Consider the following 18,633-nt stretch of genomic DNA (forward strand, 5'->3'; position numbering starts at 1 on the left):
GACAAACTTTTATATGCTGCCTTTAATCGAGTAGAAGTAGTATCAAGAAATTCGCAATTAATAAAATTGTGAGATTTAGGAAAATCATATAATACAAGGGAATAAAAGGAGGAATGAGGAAACTGCTTTGGAGATTGCCTACCATTATTCATTCCATGACAGACTTCTCACAATATTCATAAAGTCTGAAGCTTCTTTTATAAAGATGTTGTCTTATAATCAAAATAATTCACTTTGGAAAATGAATGAATTAAATTCAGTACTACTATACTAGCACAACTTATCAAAGTTAAGATAAGAAAAAGTTATCCTGTGATAAATTTGAAACTTAAATTCTTCATTAATAAATTCCCAAGAGTTGTAGTAAATGACAACAGCTGTACAGCAATATTGTACAGAAGTTGAAACATTACTTCCAAGGTATACTGATTCTGTAAAGTGTGTTTCGAGCGAGAGCTTTACACAAATTTTCTCCGTAGTATTTAAAAGACTTATCTGCTTGTAACTGTGAGGAAATTTATGATCTTCGTCAGACATATATGCAGCAATAGTTGAAGTATTTATTCTCTCAGAGAAGTATTCAGAGCTCAATTTGTATTATAAATTTTAAAAAAGTAAAGAAAGACATTGCGAATTAGTGGTTTGCATGCAGTAATGAAGATATTTCCTTCACTAGACGTTTTGTGTATATTTAAGCTGTTGAATGCTGAAATAATAATTCAATGCATTTATAATTTTTTTTTAATTTCTTGAGTCTTTTTTTAAGTATCCATCTTTATAGAAATGTGATTTTCAATAAATAATGTTCAAAGACTTCTCAGACATTTTAAAAATACAAAAACCTCAATGAAATTTAGAAGTAGGTCTGCCTTGATTTAATTAATGTTAAATTAAGATATCGCTCATGAGCATGTAAATATAACATGGTCGTGGTTATTATATAAACCTTATTAGTTACAATTATTATAGTTAATAGGTGAGCAGTCATAGAACCCATTGTTATATTTATTGCATTTATTTAAAGGGTTTTAAATTCTGTATGCCTGTAGAGTTTTTAAGAGCTTTTCTAAGAGCCTTTCTTAAGAATCGTGCCCACTTAAAAATTTTAGAAATATGATATCTTTCTAAATTACAATAAAATAATAATTACATTTGCATGTAGTTTTACAAATCCATTCAGAATATTCTAACCATAAATGCACATTTTTTTTCATTATTCATGCTACATTATTAAATAATGATTTTTCGATTATGCATTATCACTTGTGGTTCGTTTATTTTTTTTTATGTGTGTGTGTATGTATTTTCATGAATCGACTGCTTACTCCCAAATTTTACTTCTTTTTTCAGAACTGCTTTTTCAATCTTCTTGACAAACTAATGGGAAGCAATAAGTGTAAACTGAACTGATGATGCATACGTATATCAAACGTTGTTTCTCCCCCTGAAATCAATTAATAAGCAATATTTGAATTCTGTCATTTACTTGTAATAAACATCAGATGTTTTCCTGAAATAAAATTATTCTATTCATTTACAGAAAGGCGTTTTAAATTATAAATTATTTTTGTATTTTTTTGAAGAAAAAACATTTCACAAAACGAAAATGCTTCAGATTGCTGTATTGCATCAGTTTAAATAACGAAAACCTTCCATCAACGTTGAACACTTGTACTCAAACTATATGCTCCAATTAATCATGAGTATCCATTATTGTAAATTATGATCCACTTACGAATGAGAACAATGCAAAAATTTACATTCACAAAAGTTCAATTTATATATTGGCAGATGTATTTGCGGCATTAACAAAATAATCCCCCTATTTTCTAATAAATGCAAACGTGATTTTGGCAAGAATTATTAATAAATGTATTATATGTTGCATTATATTTTCATTAGAACATTTTGCTTAAGTATTTCCCGTCAGAATTTTCAATTACTTACAAAATATGCGAAGTTTATTGTAAAACGTCATTGTAACTAAGAAGAATTAATGTCAGAAAACTAAAACCGCTTTTCAGTTTCTTATTTTGCAAAATAAGTCAAATACTTTACACATTTTTTAAAACATTTTGTAACTCAAAACAACTTTAATTTATCTTGAAATATCGGAATGATTCTTAATTATATTATAAATTTTTTCATACGAAATCTTACAAAAGAGATATTATTTGAAATTTATGAAATAGCAGATAAACGAGTAAAAAGTCTTGATAGAAATCCGCTACTAGTTTCATCTACAGTAAAAAAAGTGTGGTGTCCTTAACATAAGTGTTTACAAATGTGTATTTTTGCCAATTAGAGAATATATCCATTAAAGTAAGCTTGTTTTCGTATATTATTGCACAGTGGCCTTAGATTTAAAGTAAATATCTAATGGAATTACCTTTTTGCGATAACTTATAACTTTTGCACTTCAGAAAAGAAAATAACGTCGTACAAGTTTTTCTAAATTTTGAAATATTTTCATACATTCAATACAATATTTAAAGAAAATTTTAGTGTTTTATTTTATTTAATAAAATGCAGAAATATATTTTAGCTACATTCGTATAATTTTACAGCGAAATATCTAATTTTTGAAACAATTTCCATAAATCCAATAAATTTCTTTTCTTTCTTCGATAATTAGAATAATGTATAAAATCTTCAATCTGTGTTTTCTTCACATGTTTCATTTTGGTAATGATTGTAATATTAATTTACTGATTTGTTTTCAGTGTATCTCATAGAAATAATGTATACAATTATTCCAAAGAAAATAGGTGGTGGATCTATCTGTGCAGTATATATTTAATTTTATAAACAATATTCTACAAAAGTTTTCCAAGACATCCTTCACCAATTAAAATATTCAAGAATTACATTCAGTAATTTGTAATTAGATTTAGATTTCAATTTTAATAATAAACAAAAAGAATTAGTGATTTTCAATGATCTTTTGAAAATGTATTTGATTTTTTGGTTTCCAGCGGATATTTTTTGTATTTAAACGTCAGTCTCTAGGAATAAATTAAAACTTTTACTTTCAAAAAAATTGATCTACAATATACAATCCTATAAAATACATTCATAATTTCAATATTTCTATTATCATTATAAATAATTTATATACATATAAACTACATCACTTGACAAGCTTTATATAAAAACAAAAATGCATCATTTAAGGCGGCTAACAGTATAGCTTTAACTATCTAATGAAATATCGGATTTTTTTATACATGAAAATAAACGGAAAATTAAAAAAGAATAAAAGGAAATGTTACCTAAAGATTATTTTTTAAAAATGTAAGAACAGACATCATCAAAGGGTTTTAATTTAACAGTTAAAAATAATTTTAAAATGTGATAAAAACCCATCTTATAACAAACAAACATAGCGTTTCTTTGTTATAGCTAAAAAAGAAAAAAAAATCTGAAATGCTCTGGGTAAATTTTTCCAAATAAAGAAATTAGATTCATTCTTCACATTCTATTCTTCTGATTAAGTGAGAAATGCAGAATTATGTCTCAATAATTTCAGAATTATAGAAGCACAACAAAATGACTAAAAGTTTTGTAGATTCATATAGTTCGAGAGTCTATGAAAAGGTATTGGTAAAGTTTTGAGCGATTTTTTTAGCTTTATTTGCTTTTATTATAATTTATTATTACTTTACTGAAAGAACAAAATAAGTCTCAAATACATATCTTATTTAAAATGATGTATATTTGTATACAAATTAAAATAATTTTTGAATTGTAAGTTATGAAAATTAAAAGTTTCCATTTCATCCTGTGTTTTAAAACAAGTCGATATTAAATTAAAAATAATCTATTTTAATACAATTAATAAAACACTAAATAATCTTCGCATTTTTGGTAGTAATCCTACGTGTACCGAATATTTTTTATCTTCGGGTTTGATATGATTTGCTTTTTAAAATTTTACTTCATTCTGTATCATTTATAATATTTTGTTTTCCCCTCCTTTTTAAAAAGAATGACAAGAGAGATACTTCATTCTGCCGTTTTATTTTTAGCAATAATTAATTTACATCTTCCATAACTATCAATGTCGAATAACGGAAAAGGGGAAACCTACACTTCAAGTATTCAATTAATTTCAAGTACTTTTAGCATAATTCAAGTGAAATTATTTCAAAAAGACTTACACCCCTTCTAAAAAAATCATGCATTTTTTTATGAATATTCATGTAAACTATACTGTTCACATTTCGTGATATAAAAATTGACATATTTCTACCCAGGTTTCATTAACAGATTATATCAGTTAGTGGCAGAAGCAGCAAATTAATGAATCTTTTATAATTCTAGCATTACTGTGTATTCTACATGGATAAACAAATTACTAGAAAGTCAAAAATTTTATAATATTTAATGCTTAAAGCAAATATTCACTCGCTTTATAATAAATTAAAAACTCATATGATCAATAATTCAATCTTTTTTTATACATAAATGCATTTATAGCGCATTTATTTATTTCTATAAAGTAACCAGACATCTAAATTCCTTTTATTTATTTGAAAATTCATATAATCACTCTTAACCTTCTTCAAGACAATGGATTCATTGCATAGATCAAAAGATGTCTTTCTAAAACAAGATGTTTGAGACACGGATATAGCATATATATAAAATATTACATAAAATTACTTCCATGAAGGCAGAATGAATAGGCATTTAGGCAATCAATTGGAAATGTGATTTTAAACCCATTCGTAATATTAATATAATAAATGAAAGTTCAATAGGTTTCAGACTAAAGTAGGAGAACTTAATGTTAACAGACCGAATAGACAATAATTTAAGTCATTCTAATTTAAAAAACTGCTCAAAATGTTACTTATATTATTAAAATATTTTGAACTAGATATACTTAAGTTGTATTTCAACTACAAGAAACGCAGTTATTATTCTCGAGTAAATTCGATTCGAAACATATTGTCTTTTAAACATTGTGGAAAATGTTTATTATTGTAGTGTATCACCGGAACTTCATTCATGTTAGTTTTTGATAAATAATTTTACGTACAAGAACGATCATTTATTTTTGCACATTCACAAAAAATACATATTTTTATAGATACAGATAGTTATCAAAATAACAGATACACATGTGAGTAAGAGTGACATCCAAGAATGCGCTTCATGATATTATTATACGGCATAATATAGAACTTTATAGCATTAAAATATAATTTTAGCTATCAGTTTTCTTAAGATAAATAGTATATATTATGGTAGTTTGATTAGTGAAGCTCTAGACGTTTGGGATTTTTGTCAAAACCGTAGGTAGTATGAAAAAGCTTTAGTGAAGTTGTAAACACCACAGACTTTCAAAGAAGTTAAATTGTAGCAACTAGTTGGAGCAACTGTGATCTAAACATCGCAGCTTTTAACCGTTTCTACAAATACAGTGCCTAAAGTCATGGAAGCGTGCGCACAGCGCTGTAAAACAATTTCTGTAAAGCAAAATAGTGGACGGAAGGAAAAGCTGAGTGAGAGAGACGGCGGGTAGTGAAACGGATTTTAATGTCTAAAAAGACAAGAAATAAAAAAGAAATTAAAAAAAAACGTCATCCAAAATGATCGCAGAAATCAATCAGCATCTGTAGTCTCCAGTGTAAATAATTACAATTAGGAGGTATCTTCATAAATAAATATTTACGTCAGAGCAGCCGTTCCCCAAAACTTGTCACAGACGTTAACGCTAAATGCCGTCTGTAGTGGTACAATAGCCGCAACACTTGATCGATTGATAAGTGGAACATAGTTATATGGTCAGACGAATCTTCTTTCCCAATTTTCCTCATAACTGAATGGTTACGCTTTTGGAAATCATAACTGGATGGGTACACCTTTGGAGGACAACTACACAAGCGTATGATAATGATTGCTTACTTCCAAATGGTAGCCATGGACGTTATATGTTATGATAAGAAAAAGTGTGTCATGGAATCTGAGGTCCCTTTTAACACTGAAAAGAGGGATTGTTAGGAAGAAGTATAATAAAGTTTTTGCTGAACATGTCCATCTTGAGAAAAAAAAAATTCTTTGTTTCCTGCAGGAGATGAAATTTTCCAGGATGATAATGCTAGTATTCATACAGAACAGAACGCCGTCTCATACCACGTATCCGTAACCATTCTGGTCACTGATGGGTTTGACAATCATGTTATGTGAATAGTATTAAATACCAAAATATTTTTAAAATATGAAACAAAAATAACTATGTGCAGAATTTACAAACATATATTTAATGATAATAATATGAAAACGTTTACAACGATTTTCTACATTTAAATATTATAGAAAAATTATATGAAGTAATTATATTCAGAAAGATATTATGTATGAAAAAGCACAAGAATTCTGTGATTATTGCACTTGATATCATAACGTAATAAATAAGAACGTAGTGAAAAAAATTTGATATAAAATTATTTGGTTAATGGTAACAAAGAAAATCTGTTTAAATGATATTTATGAATGCATATGTATATGAAGAAACTGTGGTGCTTCTTTTCTCCCTTAGTCCTTTTGTGTATGACACTTGATGTTGAAAGGTAGGGGGGGGGGGCTAAAAAAAGATCTATATTTTCACTAATAAATTTAATTATCCTATGGATTTTTGGCCTGGCGAGAAAGTTTCTAACGATTCTTGTTCAAGATTTGGTGATGGGTTTTTTTTCAACTGCCAATGATTGTGAAGATGCATTCCGTAGCATTATGAAGTGCTGTACCAATCCCATCACAATTGCACTGATCATTCTGCGATAGATTAAACTTTTGAAATAGGCAGAAAAAGGGCCATGTTCTGAGAAGAAAATAATATTCTTTCTGATCCAGTTAGGGGCATGAAGGTTTACTGAAGGCGATATATTAAAAAGTTTACTCTCTTATCTTTGCCATTCCTCTGGCATGTTTTTCCAGAGGAGGTCTTTTATATGTGGTTTATGGAGCTTGCAATTTTATCCATGAAACTTTTACTGTTGGATTTGATAAAAGGATGCTTAAAAGTTTTCTTTTATTTGGTTCGTACTCTTTGCAATAGAGGATGTCACGATACTTGCTCCATTGTTGACATGTATTTTAAAAATGCTGAAGTTTGGAAACTAAGATATATATTTAACTACTTCATGAAGTGCGATGAGTTCAGCTTGAAAACAATACTGTTGTCATTTATTCTGGCAGATAAGTGATAGGACCAAGTGTCACTGATCAAGACAAAATTAGGTTAGGCTGAAAATTAGGTTAAAGACTATTTTTAGAAAGTGTCATTGATCAAGACACAGAACGAAGCTCCAATTCCATGTTCGGTTCGAGCCATCTAAGAAGATACTGCCATTCGTTTGGGATATAGTAACTCCCTTCATATTTGATTGAAGGAGATTTGGTGGGACTAAGATGCCTTGAAGTGTGAGTAGACCAGCAAGTTGTTTTCTTCTCTAGCTCTTCAGGTTGAATCTATGTTATGTTATGCGCAAGAGAAATTCTTAGACGATATATTGAAGTTAGTTTGGCTTCAAACTGTAATTGAATGTGCAGGGGTTAGAATGCCCATTATGGTTTGTAGTACTGCCATTGGAATTGTGCAATATGCACTAGAAATATAGAGAAGAAATTGTCTCTGAATGGAAGATAGTTTCTTTTTCTTTCTGCATGTTGAACCATGGACAAGCTTTCTCTCAGCTACTGTCTTATAAAGAACTCTTCGGTGTTTCTGAGATATTCCTTATGTGCTGCTAGCGAATTTTTTAAGGCATTGATGCATTTTAGCGACCTTTTTTCCTTGTTTTTTTTATATTTTCAAGAGAGTCAATATAGATTCCTAGATATTTAAAAGATATGTTTCTCTTAATGATTAGGAGATCTCCCACCAGTTTACTGAAAAAATATGTTGTAAATGGAAAGCTGATTATCTTAAATTATATTTGGTTATTGCAAAGTGTGTATCTCTTTCAAAGCGATTTTTTGTGTCCGTTTCGATGACCAGTACAAAACCATTTCCGAAGGCTTGGATATGTACGTTTCTGGCCAGATCTTCTTAAGAATTTCATTGGCTACGATATTCCATACAGATGTACCACAACTTGATCCTTGAGAGCAACCTTGTTTCTGGTCTTTCATGGTCCTACATTCTGGAGTTAATGGAGTTACTTTCGTGTATTGGAAAAGTCTGTGAAAGAAACTATTGATGTTTAAAGGACAGGTGTTGGCTTGCAAACTCTTAATGTGCAGCATAAGTCAGTATAGATCTTAAAACTTGTTTATATAATAATATTTTATTCTTTAGTGAAAATGGGGAACGTCTGCCAATGAGTGGAATAATGAGGTGAACCCAGAACCAGAACTTTAGCTCAGAACTTCTTTTTACTATATTTCACTAATGTTACCTCTAACTACTATGATATATACTTTTTATATTAAAAAATCTCGTAGCTAGCATTATATTTTTAAGCTTATAAAAAGCATTCTTAAATGTTACTTGTACTCGTATGTGTTTCCATTAATTTATTTACCACCTGTATATAGTATATATTTTGTGGAAAACTCATTAATAATCGCTTTTATACGTAAAATAATTTATCGAAAACTAAAATGAATGATTTTCCAGGATATACTTCAACAATAAAAGCTTTCCACAATGTTTAAAAGCCAAAATATTTGATGAATTTAGTTTAAAATAAATACCTCACTTTCTGTAATTCAAATACAGTGTAAGTATTTCTAGTTCTAGAATATTTTCTACTTTGATGCATATTTTGATCATTTTTCTTTAATTAGAAATACTTGAATTAATATTTGTTCAGCCTTCTAACATAGATTTTCACATACTTTATTTTCAAAACTATTGGGTTTTCATTTCTTACATTCGTATTATGAACTGGTCTATGACCACATTTCCAGTTGATTGCCTATATGCCTATTGATTCTGTCTGGGAAGAAGAGTCTTAGGTAATATTTTTTTTTTGTATAAAAAATGTCCATTTTGCAAACATCTTGCTTTAGAAAGATATCCTTTGATTGATGAAATGAGTTCAAAGTCATAAATAACGTTAATAGAAAATAAATGAATTTTCAAATAAAGAAAGGAAATTTAAATGACTGGATAATTTAAAGAAAGGAAGAATGCTTATATTATTGGATCAGTAATTTCTAAATTATTCAATATGTGTTTTTATTTTTTTATTATGTGAAAGAACATTTGTTTTAAACATTAAATATTGTTTTTTAAAAATTCTAAGATTCTAGTAATTTGATTACAAAAACCCATCATAAGACTCTATTTAAATTTTCAATATAATTTAGTTATAATAATTTATGATTATGTTTATCTATATAGAATTTACAGTAATGTTAGAATTATGAAAGAATCACTTATTTATTGCTTCTGCCATTGTTATAATTTTTTCAACAAATATGGCTAGAAATATGCCAATTTTTAAATATCTAAATTTGAACAATATATTTTACGTGATTATTCATGCAACAATAAACGAATTTTTTAGATCAAATTTAAGTTTTTAAAAATAATTTTACCAAAAGTATGCAAAAAAATGCTTGAAATCATTAAGAATAGTCTTCCCTTTTCATTATTCAAAATTGATACTTTATGGAAGTTGCAAATTAATGCTAAAAAATAAAACAGCAGAATGAAGTGTCTCCCTTATCATTCTGTTTATACGGGAGAAGTCCGAAGAAATAATATAAATAATGCAGAATGAAGTAAAATTATAAAAGACAAATCATATCAAACCCGAAGAGGTAAAAGTATTCGGTACCAGTAAGATTATTTCTAAAAATCCGAAGATTATTTAGTGTTTAGTTAATTGTATTAAAATTGAGTATTTTTAATTTTCTTAAAATATAGGACATTATAGAAACTTTAAATTTTCATGATTTATACTTGCAAATTATTTTAACTTTTATACAAATATACATCATTTTAATCAAGATATGTATTTGAGGCTTTGAAAAATTTGCTCTTTCAGTAAAGTAACAGCTGCAGTTATACTAAAAGCAAATATTCTGGAAAAAAGGCTTAAACAAATCACACTAAACTATTCCAATAGCTTTTCATAGAACCTTGAACTATATGAATGTACACACCTTTTAGTAATTTTATAGATATTCTATAATTTTGCAATTATTGTGATATTACTCTGCATACAGAAAAGTCCTCAAAAGATGTTACAAAATGTGTAAATCAGAAGAACAGAATATGAAGAATGAATCTAACTTCACTTTCTTTAATGAAAATGAAATAAGTGACGGATTTATATCAAGGCTTTTTTATTTCTTTATTTGCTATTTCAACAATTTTAAATAGTATTTCTTTTGTAAGTTTTCGTATCAAAAACGTTTTAATATGATGAAAACTCATTAAGACATTTGAAAATAAATGAAAGTTGTCACGAGTTTCAAAGTTTTTAAAAAAGGCGTAAAGAATGGGACATACATAATCTTTCAAAGATAAAAAAACTGAATATCGGATTCAGTTTTTTACAGTGATGTTGTTTTACAATAAACTTGGCATATTTTGTAAGTATGCGAAAATTCTGACAGAAAATGCTTAAGAAAAATGTTCTAATCAATGTATAGTGCATCATATTACATATTTCTGAATAATATATGTCAAAATCATATATGCATTTATTATAAAATAGGTATTATTTTTTTAAATCCATGAACATATCTGAGAATATATTAAATTGAAATTTTGTGAATGAAAACTTTTGCATTATTTTTACTCGTAAGTAAATCATAATTTACGAAGATAAACACTCCTGATTGGAAAATACAGCTTGAATAAAAGTGTACAAGGCATTGGTGGAATATTTTCACAACCTAAACTGATGCAGGAATCTGAAGTATTTTTAATTTGTAAAATGTTTTTTCTCATAAAAATACAATAGTAAATATTCATTTAAAACGCCTTTCTGTAAATAAATAGAATAATTTTATTTCAGGAAAACATCTGATGTTGATTACAAGTAAATGACAGATTTCAAATATTGCTTATTAATTGATTTCAGGGGGAGAAACAACGTTTGATATAAGTATGCATCATCAGTTCAATTTGCATTTATTGCTTCCCATCAGTTTGTCAAGAAGATTGAAAAAGCAGTTCTGAAAAAAGAAGTAAAATTTGGGCCTAAGCAATCGATTCATGAAAATAAATATACACACACAAAAAAAAAAATAAACGAACAACAAGTTATAATGCATGATCGAAAAATAATCCTTTAATTTTGTTTCATGAATAATGGAAAAGAAATATGCATATATGGTTAAAATATTCTGATTAGAATTGTGAAACTACGTCAAATGTAATTATTATTTTATTATAATTTAAGTACTAAGTAAGTTAGGTAAGTACTTAAAAAAGTACTTACGCAGTTCAAAAAAATCTTTATAAATGCGCGCATATCAACTGAATAATTATTTCAGCATTCAAGAGGTTAAATATATACAAAACGTCTGGTGAATGAAATATCTTCATTACTGCATTAAAGGCACTAATTCGCAATGCCTTTATTGATTTATTTAAAATTTATGATAAATGTTGATCTCTGGATCACTTCTCTGAGATAATAAATGTTTCAATTATTACGGCAAATATGTCTTATGAAGATCATAAATTTCCTCACAGTTGTTAAAAGCAGATAAGTCTTTTAAATTCTGTGGATACTTTTTTTGTAAACCTTCTCCATAAATTTTGTAAAATATCTGCATGAATGACTTTTTACTGAATCAGTACCATCGAGGTTATACTTTGACTTCTGTACAGTACTGTTTCAGATGTAGTCATTCGATTGTGTACCAACTCCTGTGAATTTTATAAATGCAGAATTGAAGTGTAAATTTATCACAGGAGGTATTTTTCTTGCCAGAGAATTTGGCTTTCGATAAGGTGTGGTACTATTATAATAGTACTACACCTTAGTATTATAATAGTACTGCAGTAAATAAATCCCACTGCTCCAGAAAATATTAGAAGTAAAATGTCCAATTATCTTCAAGATAATAAAAGGAAAGAAATAAAATGCTGAATTAATAATTATCCGATTAATTATGGTTAATATAAAACGAATGAATTATAAAATGAATAATAACTAAAATATAATGATGAATAATAAATGAATGACTAATAAAAAATGAATAAATTTTAAAATGAATAATGAATAAAATATACTTAAGAACAATAAATGAGTAAATAATAAAAAGATGACCAAACAATAAAATGAATAATAATAGATAATGAAATCATGAATAATAAAATAATAATAATAAATCCGAAGAATAATAAAAAGTGCTTACCAGCAACTGTTCTGTATACTGACATTGTGTTGGCATGTTTGAAGAATCGCAAACCATCTATAAAATAATAGATATGCATATTGTTTCAAAACAGTTTGAAATCAATGTATCAAAAATATTTTATATGGGTTAAACGGCTTTATGTAGTTTCTGTAAAAATTCGGCGTTTTATAGTTTTTAATTTATTTTTTACCATTAACAACACGGTAACAAAGAACATCACTTCATTACCACTCAAAGGCCACTTAATGATATCAAAGATTGTTGATATTCATTTATTTAAAACATTCGCTTGTAATTTAAAGTAAAGATTTAAGTTGAATTGAAAACTAAAGATTTGTTCTTTTTTAGTGTTAGTTAAGGCAATCTTTGTTATATATTATAAGGTAGCGTTTTCAGGTAATATGCTATCATATCAATATTCCAGAGACATCGGCAAGATTCTCTTTGAAATTCGAAGTTTCAAACAAGCGTTATTGTACATTTCTGCTCCATTAACCCAACCTATACCATACCCTCGTCCTATTCTAGCATCTGAGATCAATGAATTACAATTGTCTCGACAGCAAAAAAAGTGGGAACTAATCCATCACTGGCCTTGGCACAACTTGTCTCGTAGAAAGCACGTCTTATTAATACCCTTGGTATAACCTGTCTCATATGAGGTCTTGCTCTTGCCATTGGAGTAGTTAGTTTCGACGCCACATCTTAGATTGAGGAGGAATTAACCATCATACCGAAAGTTTCTGATTTCTCATTTTTTGGGATGCTTCCGTTACCCTGTGAGTCCATTACTATCACTTGGCGAGTGCAGTTGCTTTGCAATATTGTAATGATCTGGGCATAACTGAAGGCAAATTTAAACGCATTTTCAAAGAGGTGCGTAAATGAAATCGGTACAACGATTGAATTACTTTGCATATCAGAATTACGAATTTACATTAGTTGAGGATTTCTATACATATCAAGATTTACGTAAAACAGCAATTATCATAAGTAGAAAAAAACAGGAAGAGCAAAAGCAGTAACGCCGAAACAGGAACACTATAAATTTTTCCACTTTTTGTGCGTAGATAGCGCAAAAAGAAATGGATTTTTACAATCTAAGGTAAATTCTGCATCGCAGGGATTTTATGTAAGTTTTCGGTGATATAGTGATAAAAAATATATTTCCACGGCAAGGTGAACCGAACTAGTTAATCACAATGAGAAATTAGTATAAAAATCAATACATCTTAATTTTTTTTAAACTTCGTTTCATATTGATCAATAAATGCACAACTATTTCCCTTTCTTACCTCTTTCTGTCATTTTTCACAATTGTACGGCCGAAATTTCGTAAATGAAAAGTACAATTGATAACCTTTCTGAGATTTTGATCTGATTTTTTCCATGAAGTATTTATGCTTCAAAATTTTTATAGCAAAATTCATTAATACCTTCGTTTCAAAAAAATTAAAGAGAAAAACGTATCAGAAACTTATCAACTCCATCTATATATAAGATATTTGAGACTTCTTAAATAACAATTTAAAATTCTATTTGATATTTTCCTTGTTTAATGACAATGAAATTAATAAATTTTCATTGCTCATAGCAATTGAACACGATTAGGAATGAATTTAAAATCATACTACTTACATCTTGATACATGAAAAGACTTTGGAAATTCAATTCAAATGCTTTCACCTGTGAAAAAAAAAGATTTATAAGAAAGAAATCTACACGTTTTATGGAAACATAAAAAACAATAAATAAATTTAAAACAACAACTTTAAAACAACAAATAAATTTAATGTGCTGAACGTAACAACCTATAAATAAATATAATGTACAATCTTAAACAATAATCGATTAAGTTTTCTTTTCCAATATTAAGTCATTTCATATTAAGCTCTAAGATTAGGATTAAGTCATATTGCCCACTAAAAAATACTTACTCTATTATCTCCGCTTTCATTGCAGTATTCTTGGATTGCTTCCATTACATCCTTGGTGTGGTATTTGTAAGACATAGGCAAAGTTGAATTGACATGTGTGAATATCGGGTACAGATTCTAAAAACAAGAACATATTTATGTACACAAGTCTGAAAAAGGTAATTTTTAATTTAGCTTTCAGATATCTGTGTTGTTTAATAAATTTTCTTCCGATTCGGTTCACAAATATAGAGAGATATAGAGAAGATATAAATGATGATGATTATTAAATATATAAATTACTATTTATTATATAAAATTTACGTTTTAACTGAGTTTGGAAAAATAACCCTTGCTAGAAATAGAATGGCATACAAGATTTGTTTATTTAACTAAATTTAAAAAACTATGGATACATATATATTTTTAAAAGGTTTAATCTCGTTTGTTTAAAATTAAAAATGTTTCTTTAATTTGAATACTAAGTTTGATAATTATCTATTTAAAAATTAAAACAAATCATTATTTTTTTTCCTGTTCGAGTTTTAATTTCTGATTTAATTTCGTCAACAGGGTTAAACTAAATTTTCTCTTATTAAAAATTACTAATAACTTAGGGAAACATTTCGCTTTCATAATTATTTGAAAATTCTCAATATAGTCTGTTTACTTTTTCGATAGTTTCTCATTAGAATTCAGAATAAAGTTTTATACAGATGAAAATATTTTATGCATCGTAATATTATATTTAAAAAAAAAACCTTTTTTTTATGTATAAAGCAATGGTGTGGCATCCAGCATTAATTTTAAGTATATTTTAACTATATCGCATACAATGTTTATATCAAGTATATATCAACGGCAGATTTGATATTTGCTAACTTTTAACTTTTGCAATAAATATAAATAAATACTGTCAATTTTTTAAAAAAATACTATAGTTGAAGCGAGTTTATAATAATGCTTTCTTGACAACACAGAATTTAATATAATTTTTCATTCGTAAAATGTATGAAAATATTTCCATCATAAGCAGAGAGTAAGATAGCACATTCGAAAAATATAACAAAATAGAATAATGGAATGGAATAATAAAAGAAGGGACGATCATTGTGAGCTTTTTTTTTCATTAATAAGAAATCATTTGTATTCCACAAAAATAATATGAACCCGACATGTGTATCAGGGCCAAGTCATACCATTCAAATGTGAGTTAAATATTTTTTATATATCTTGTCATTTGGAAATTAAAGTAAGTCATAAAGAATCATTCTAAAGATATTGTATTATTTTCTTATCTTTAAATATGCAAACAGATCTACTCTTCTGTACAAACCTCACCTGAATTATAAATTTTATATAATCAATTGTGAATATAGAAAAAGACTTTTTTAATAAGATTTTCTTTAATTGAAAGATATTACGATTGTGAATATAATATTTTAAAAATGTGTGCGCAAGTTTACTATTAAAAAATTTTATTAAATATTATTAATTATAAATAATAACTTTTAGCCTACAAGTACATTAAACCTATTATTGGACAAAATTCAACCGATTAATTATTGTTCTAAAAACTGTTGTCTACTTCTTCATTTTTTTTATCATCTAGATAACTGGTGCACAAGCGATATTGGCTGTATATGTACTAAAATGTGGGACACATTTGCCGTGCTATTTTTAATAATTTTGAATATGTTCTATTTATTTTGTGAATGAACTCTCAAAATGGAGGCAATTCCTATGGTAACGCAACGCTATTAAAAAACGTAACGGTCTGGTTCGCTTACTTTTAATTTTCACTCTATTGTAGCTTCACTTTTTTTATTCGTCTTGCAACCCTTGTAGCACATAAATACTGTACAATATTGCATGACTTTAATCAATATTCTTAATATTGTATGATATTGTGTAATACTGATTAATATTATATAATATAGCACTATATTGTATAATATTGTGCAACACGCTGAGGTACTTGGGAAGCTACACAGATATTCAACGCATCTTTTTTCATTGACTTCCAATTAAGTAAGAAAATCAGAGGATTAAATATTTGATAGAACAACGAAAATTGTGCGAATTTCAGTGTAACAATATAGTGGATAAAATAAGGCAAATTATTGAAAAATTAGACAAAAAAAATATAAATAAAAAAATAAAAGATAAACTTTAGTATTTTCATGATAAATTGCATTCTATCTCATTCGCATGAATACGAACTGACAAACGAAAAACCTCTTAACATAGAAAATAAACTATTTATTTACCACAACCAATTGAGCAATGAAAAGCTTTACCTTCATAGGCACGTCTTTGAAACACTGCAATACCTTCTGATTAGCTGATCCATCTGGAACAATATGAATATTAAATTATTTTGTCCTAACAGTTTTAAATTATAAGATTTTAAATATTCACAATAAGTAAATTAGTTATCAGTTGAAGAATAAAAATATTATAAAGAAAATAAAGGAGAAAGAAAAAAATTAGAAAGAAAATTTTAAATTATAAATTATACTTCTATAAAAAAATTTTATAATTAATTCATTTTATTTTGCAGTTAATTTGCAGTATAATTACCTGAAACACATTCGGCATATGTGAAGCATTTGTAATATGCGTCCGGATTATCTGGTTCAGCTACTTTACTTTCAATTATTACCACCAAACAGAGGATGCCAAAAACGGTGGGGATAACTTTGCTCCACATTTTGCACTGATGCTCTGTTGAAGTTCAAGCTGATCCTTAAGTCTTCCGAAGCCGCTTTTATACTCTACAACAGAAGAAATATGCCACAAATATTTACAAACATAATACTTCTTCAAATAAGAAATAAATAAAATTTATGTCTTTTGACTGCTTCGATTATCTTTAATTATATTCCCATTTCTTATAAAAGTTTTGGCAAATAAATTGTGCTTTAAAGTTTACTGAAGACGCAGGTTTTTAGAAATCGGAATTGCGAATCGTCTCAAATCCAGGATTTTGTTATCCATTTTACAGCTTTCAAACAAAGCCCCAATTTTTTATTTTTATTTTTATATAGTTTATGAGATATATTAAATTTTCAAATAAGCAAAACAGGATAATCTTTTAAAGATTATGAACTTAAATAAATTCTTAAGTAAATTTCTGTCACTTAAATAAAATGTTAAATGATTGTAATAAATATGTAATAATTCTTTTCAAAACGGGATTTCTTTCCTTTTTAAATGTTTATAATTGTTAACTGTGGAATTTATTTTTAAAGTCACTCAAATCCTTCTTTTTAAAGTTTGACGGTGATCAATATGCTCTTCGAACACAATAGGAATAGTTGCATAGTAAATTTTGCCAAAATTCTTAATGAAGCGAATAAGATTTCATTTTCATTAGATAAAAAATGACACATCTAGTAAGACGAAATTAAAATTTGGAATGATGTATAGACACTCCGAATGCACTTAACCAGTTAAGATATTCCAGTCTCTTAATTGCAAGTTAAAAAATTATAAAATATTTATCATAATCTTTTCTTATGCATTAAAATAAATTCGAGGCGAATTTTAGGATTCAATTACTTTCAGTCTGTTTAAAGTTTCATTTTCGGCTAGAAAATATAATTCAAATATAATATATGTATAGTCACAAATATTTTAAAATTATTGTTTTGTATGAAATTTCAAAATAATACAAAATTTAGCATTAGCACCAAATTTAGCAATTAGCATTTCAAAACGTCAATAATTTAAGGAGTAATGTCGATAGGGAGGTAAAAACTGACATACTACTTGAAACGACATTTCATTTCATTGAAAGAAATAAAGATTTCAAAAAATGTTTGTAGATGACGAGTGTTTGTTTAACGTTGTATGGATCCTAGTATCCGTCAACTGCAACAATTGCAGAATTTAAGCTACCGAAAATACTAAATCTGTCATGTAAGCCCATTGCATGACACTAGTTTTGAAGTTACATAAAATCGCAAGTCTACAGCAAACATCTACTCACATTAGGGATGCTAAAAGACAATATTCGTGGACAATTTCTAACCGCACCTACAGATATGTTCTACAGTGATGTTAACGACATTGTTCGTCAACTACAGGAATAGTTGTCGGTCAACATGTTGAGAATTTGTTATAAAGAATATAATCTTTTCAAAAAAATCAATCGTTATTAGTAATTAGCTAATTAGTAATATTGTTATCAAATAAAAAGCCATTAATTGGCCGTTTCTTGCATTTTTTTTTTTTTTAATAAAACCAAATGTTATTTCAAGCATGAGTGCCAATTTTTACCTCTCTATCTATATTACTTTGTAAATAATTGAATTTTCAAATGTTGAGGAACTTTTGAATCCCCCGGTATAAGAATAATACTTCCCAGTAATAA

The 18,633-nt window shown here is 27.5% G+C and overlaps 2 protein-coding genes across 2 annotated transcripts in view; one reads left to right on the top strand and one right to left on the bottom strand.

Moving 5' to 3' along the window:
* LOC129971658 (uncharacterized) overlaps nt 1-1,519 on the top strand; it is a 180,589-nt gene extending 179,070 nt beyond the window's left edge. The window contains exon 7 of the mRNA XM_056085630.1: nt 1,351-1,519. Coding sequence (XP_055941605.1) covers nt 1,351-1,410 — 60 coding nt within the window. The 3' untranslated portion in view covers nt 1,411-1,519. The remainder of the gene's footprint in view (nt 1-1,350) is intronic.
* A 9,443-nt stretch (nt 1,520-10,962) lies between these two features.
* LOC129978803 (uncharacterized) lies at nt 10,963-17,004 on the bottom strand. Its single transcript, XM_056090665.1, has 6 exons — nt 16,839-17,004; nt 16,556-16,608; nt 14,277-14,393; nt 13,978-14,025; nt 12,337-12,393; nt 10,963-11,145 (listed from the first exon to the last, which is right to left on the bottom strand). Exons 1-6 carry the CDS (start codon nt 16,966-16,968, stop codon nt 11,086-11,088), a joined length of 465 nt encoding a protein of 154 aa, XP_055946640.1. The 5' UTR covers nt 16,969-17,004; the 3' UTR covers nt 10,963-11,085.
* Between the last annotated feature and the right edge of the window lie 1,629 nt (nt 17,005-18,633).

Source organism: Argiope bruennichi, chromosome 1 (assembly GCF_947563725.1).
Source record: "Argiope bruennichi chromosome 1, qqArgBrue1.1, whole genome shotgun sequence".
NCBI classification, from domain to species: Eukaryota; Metazoa; Arthropoda; class Arachnida; order Araneae; family Araneidae; genus Argiope; species Argiope bruennichi.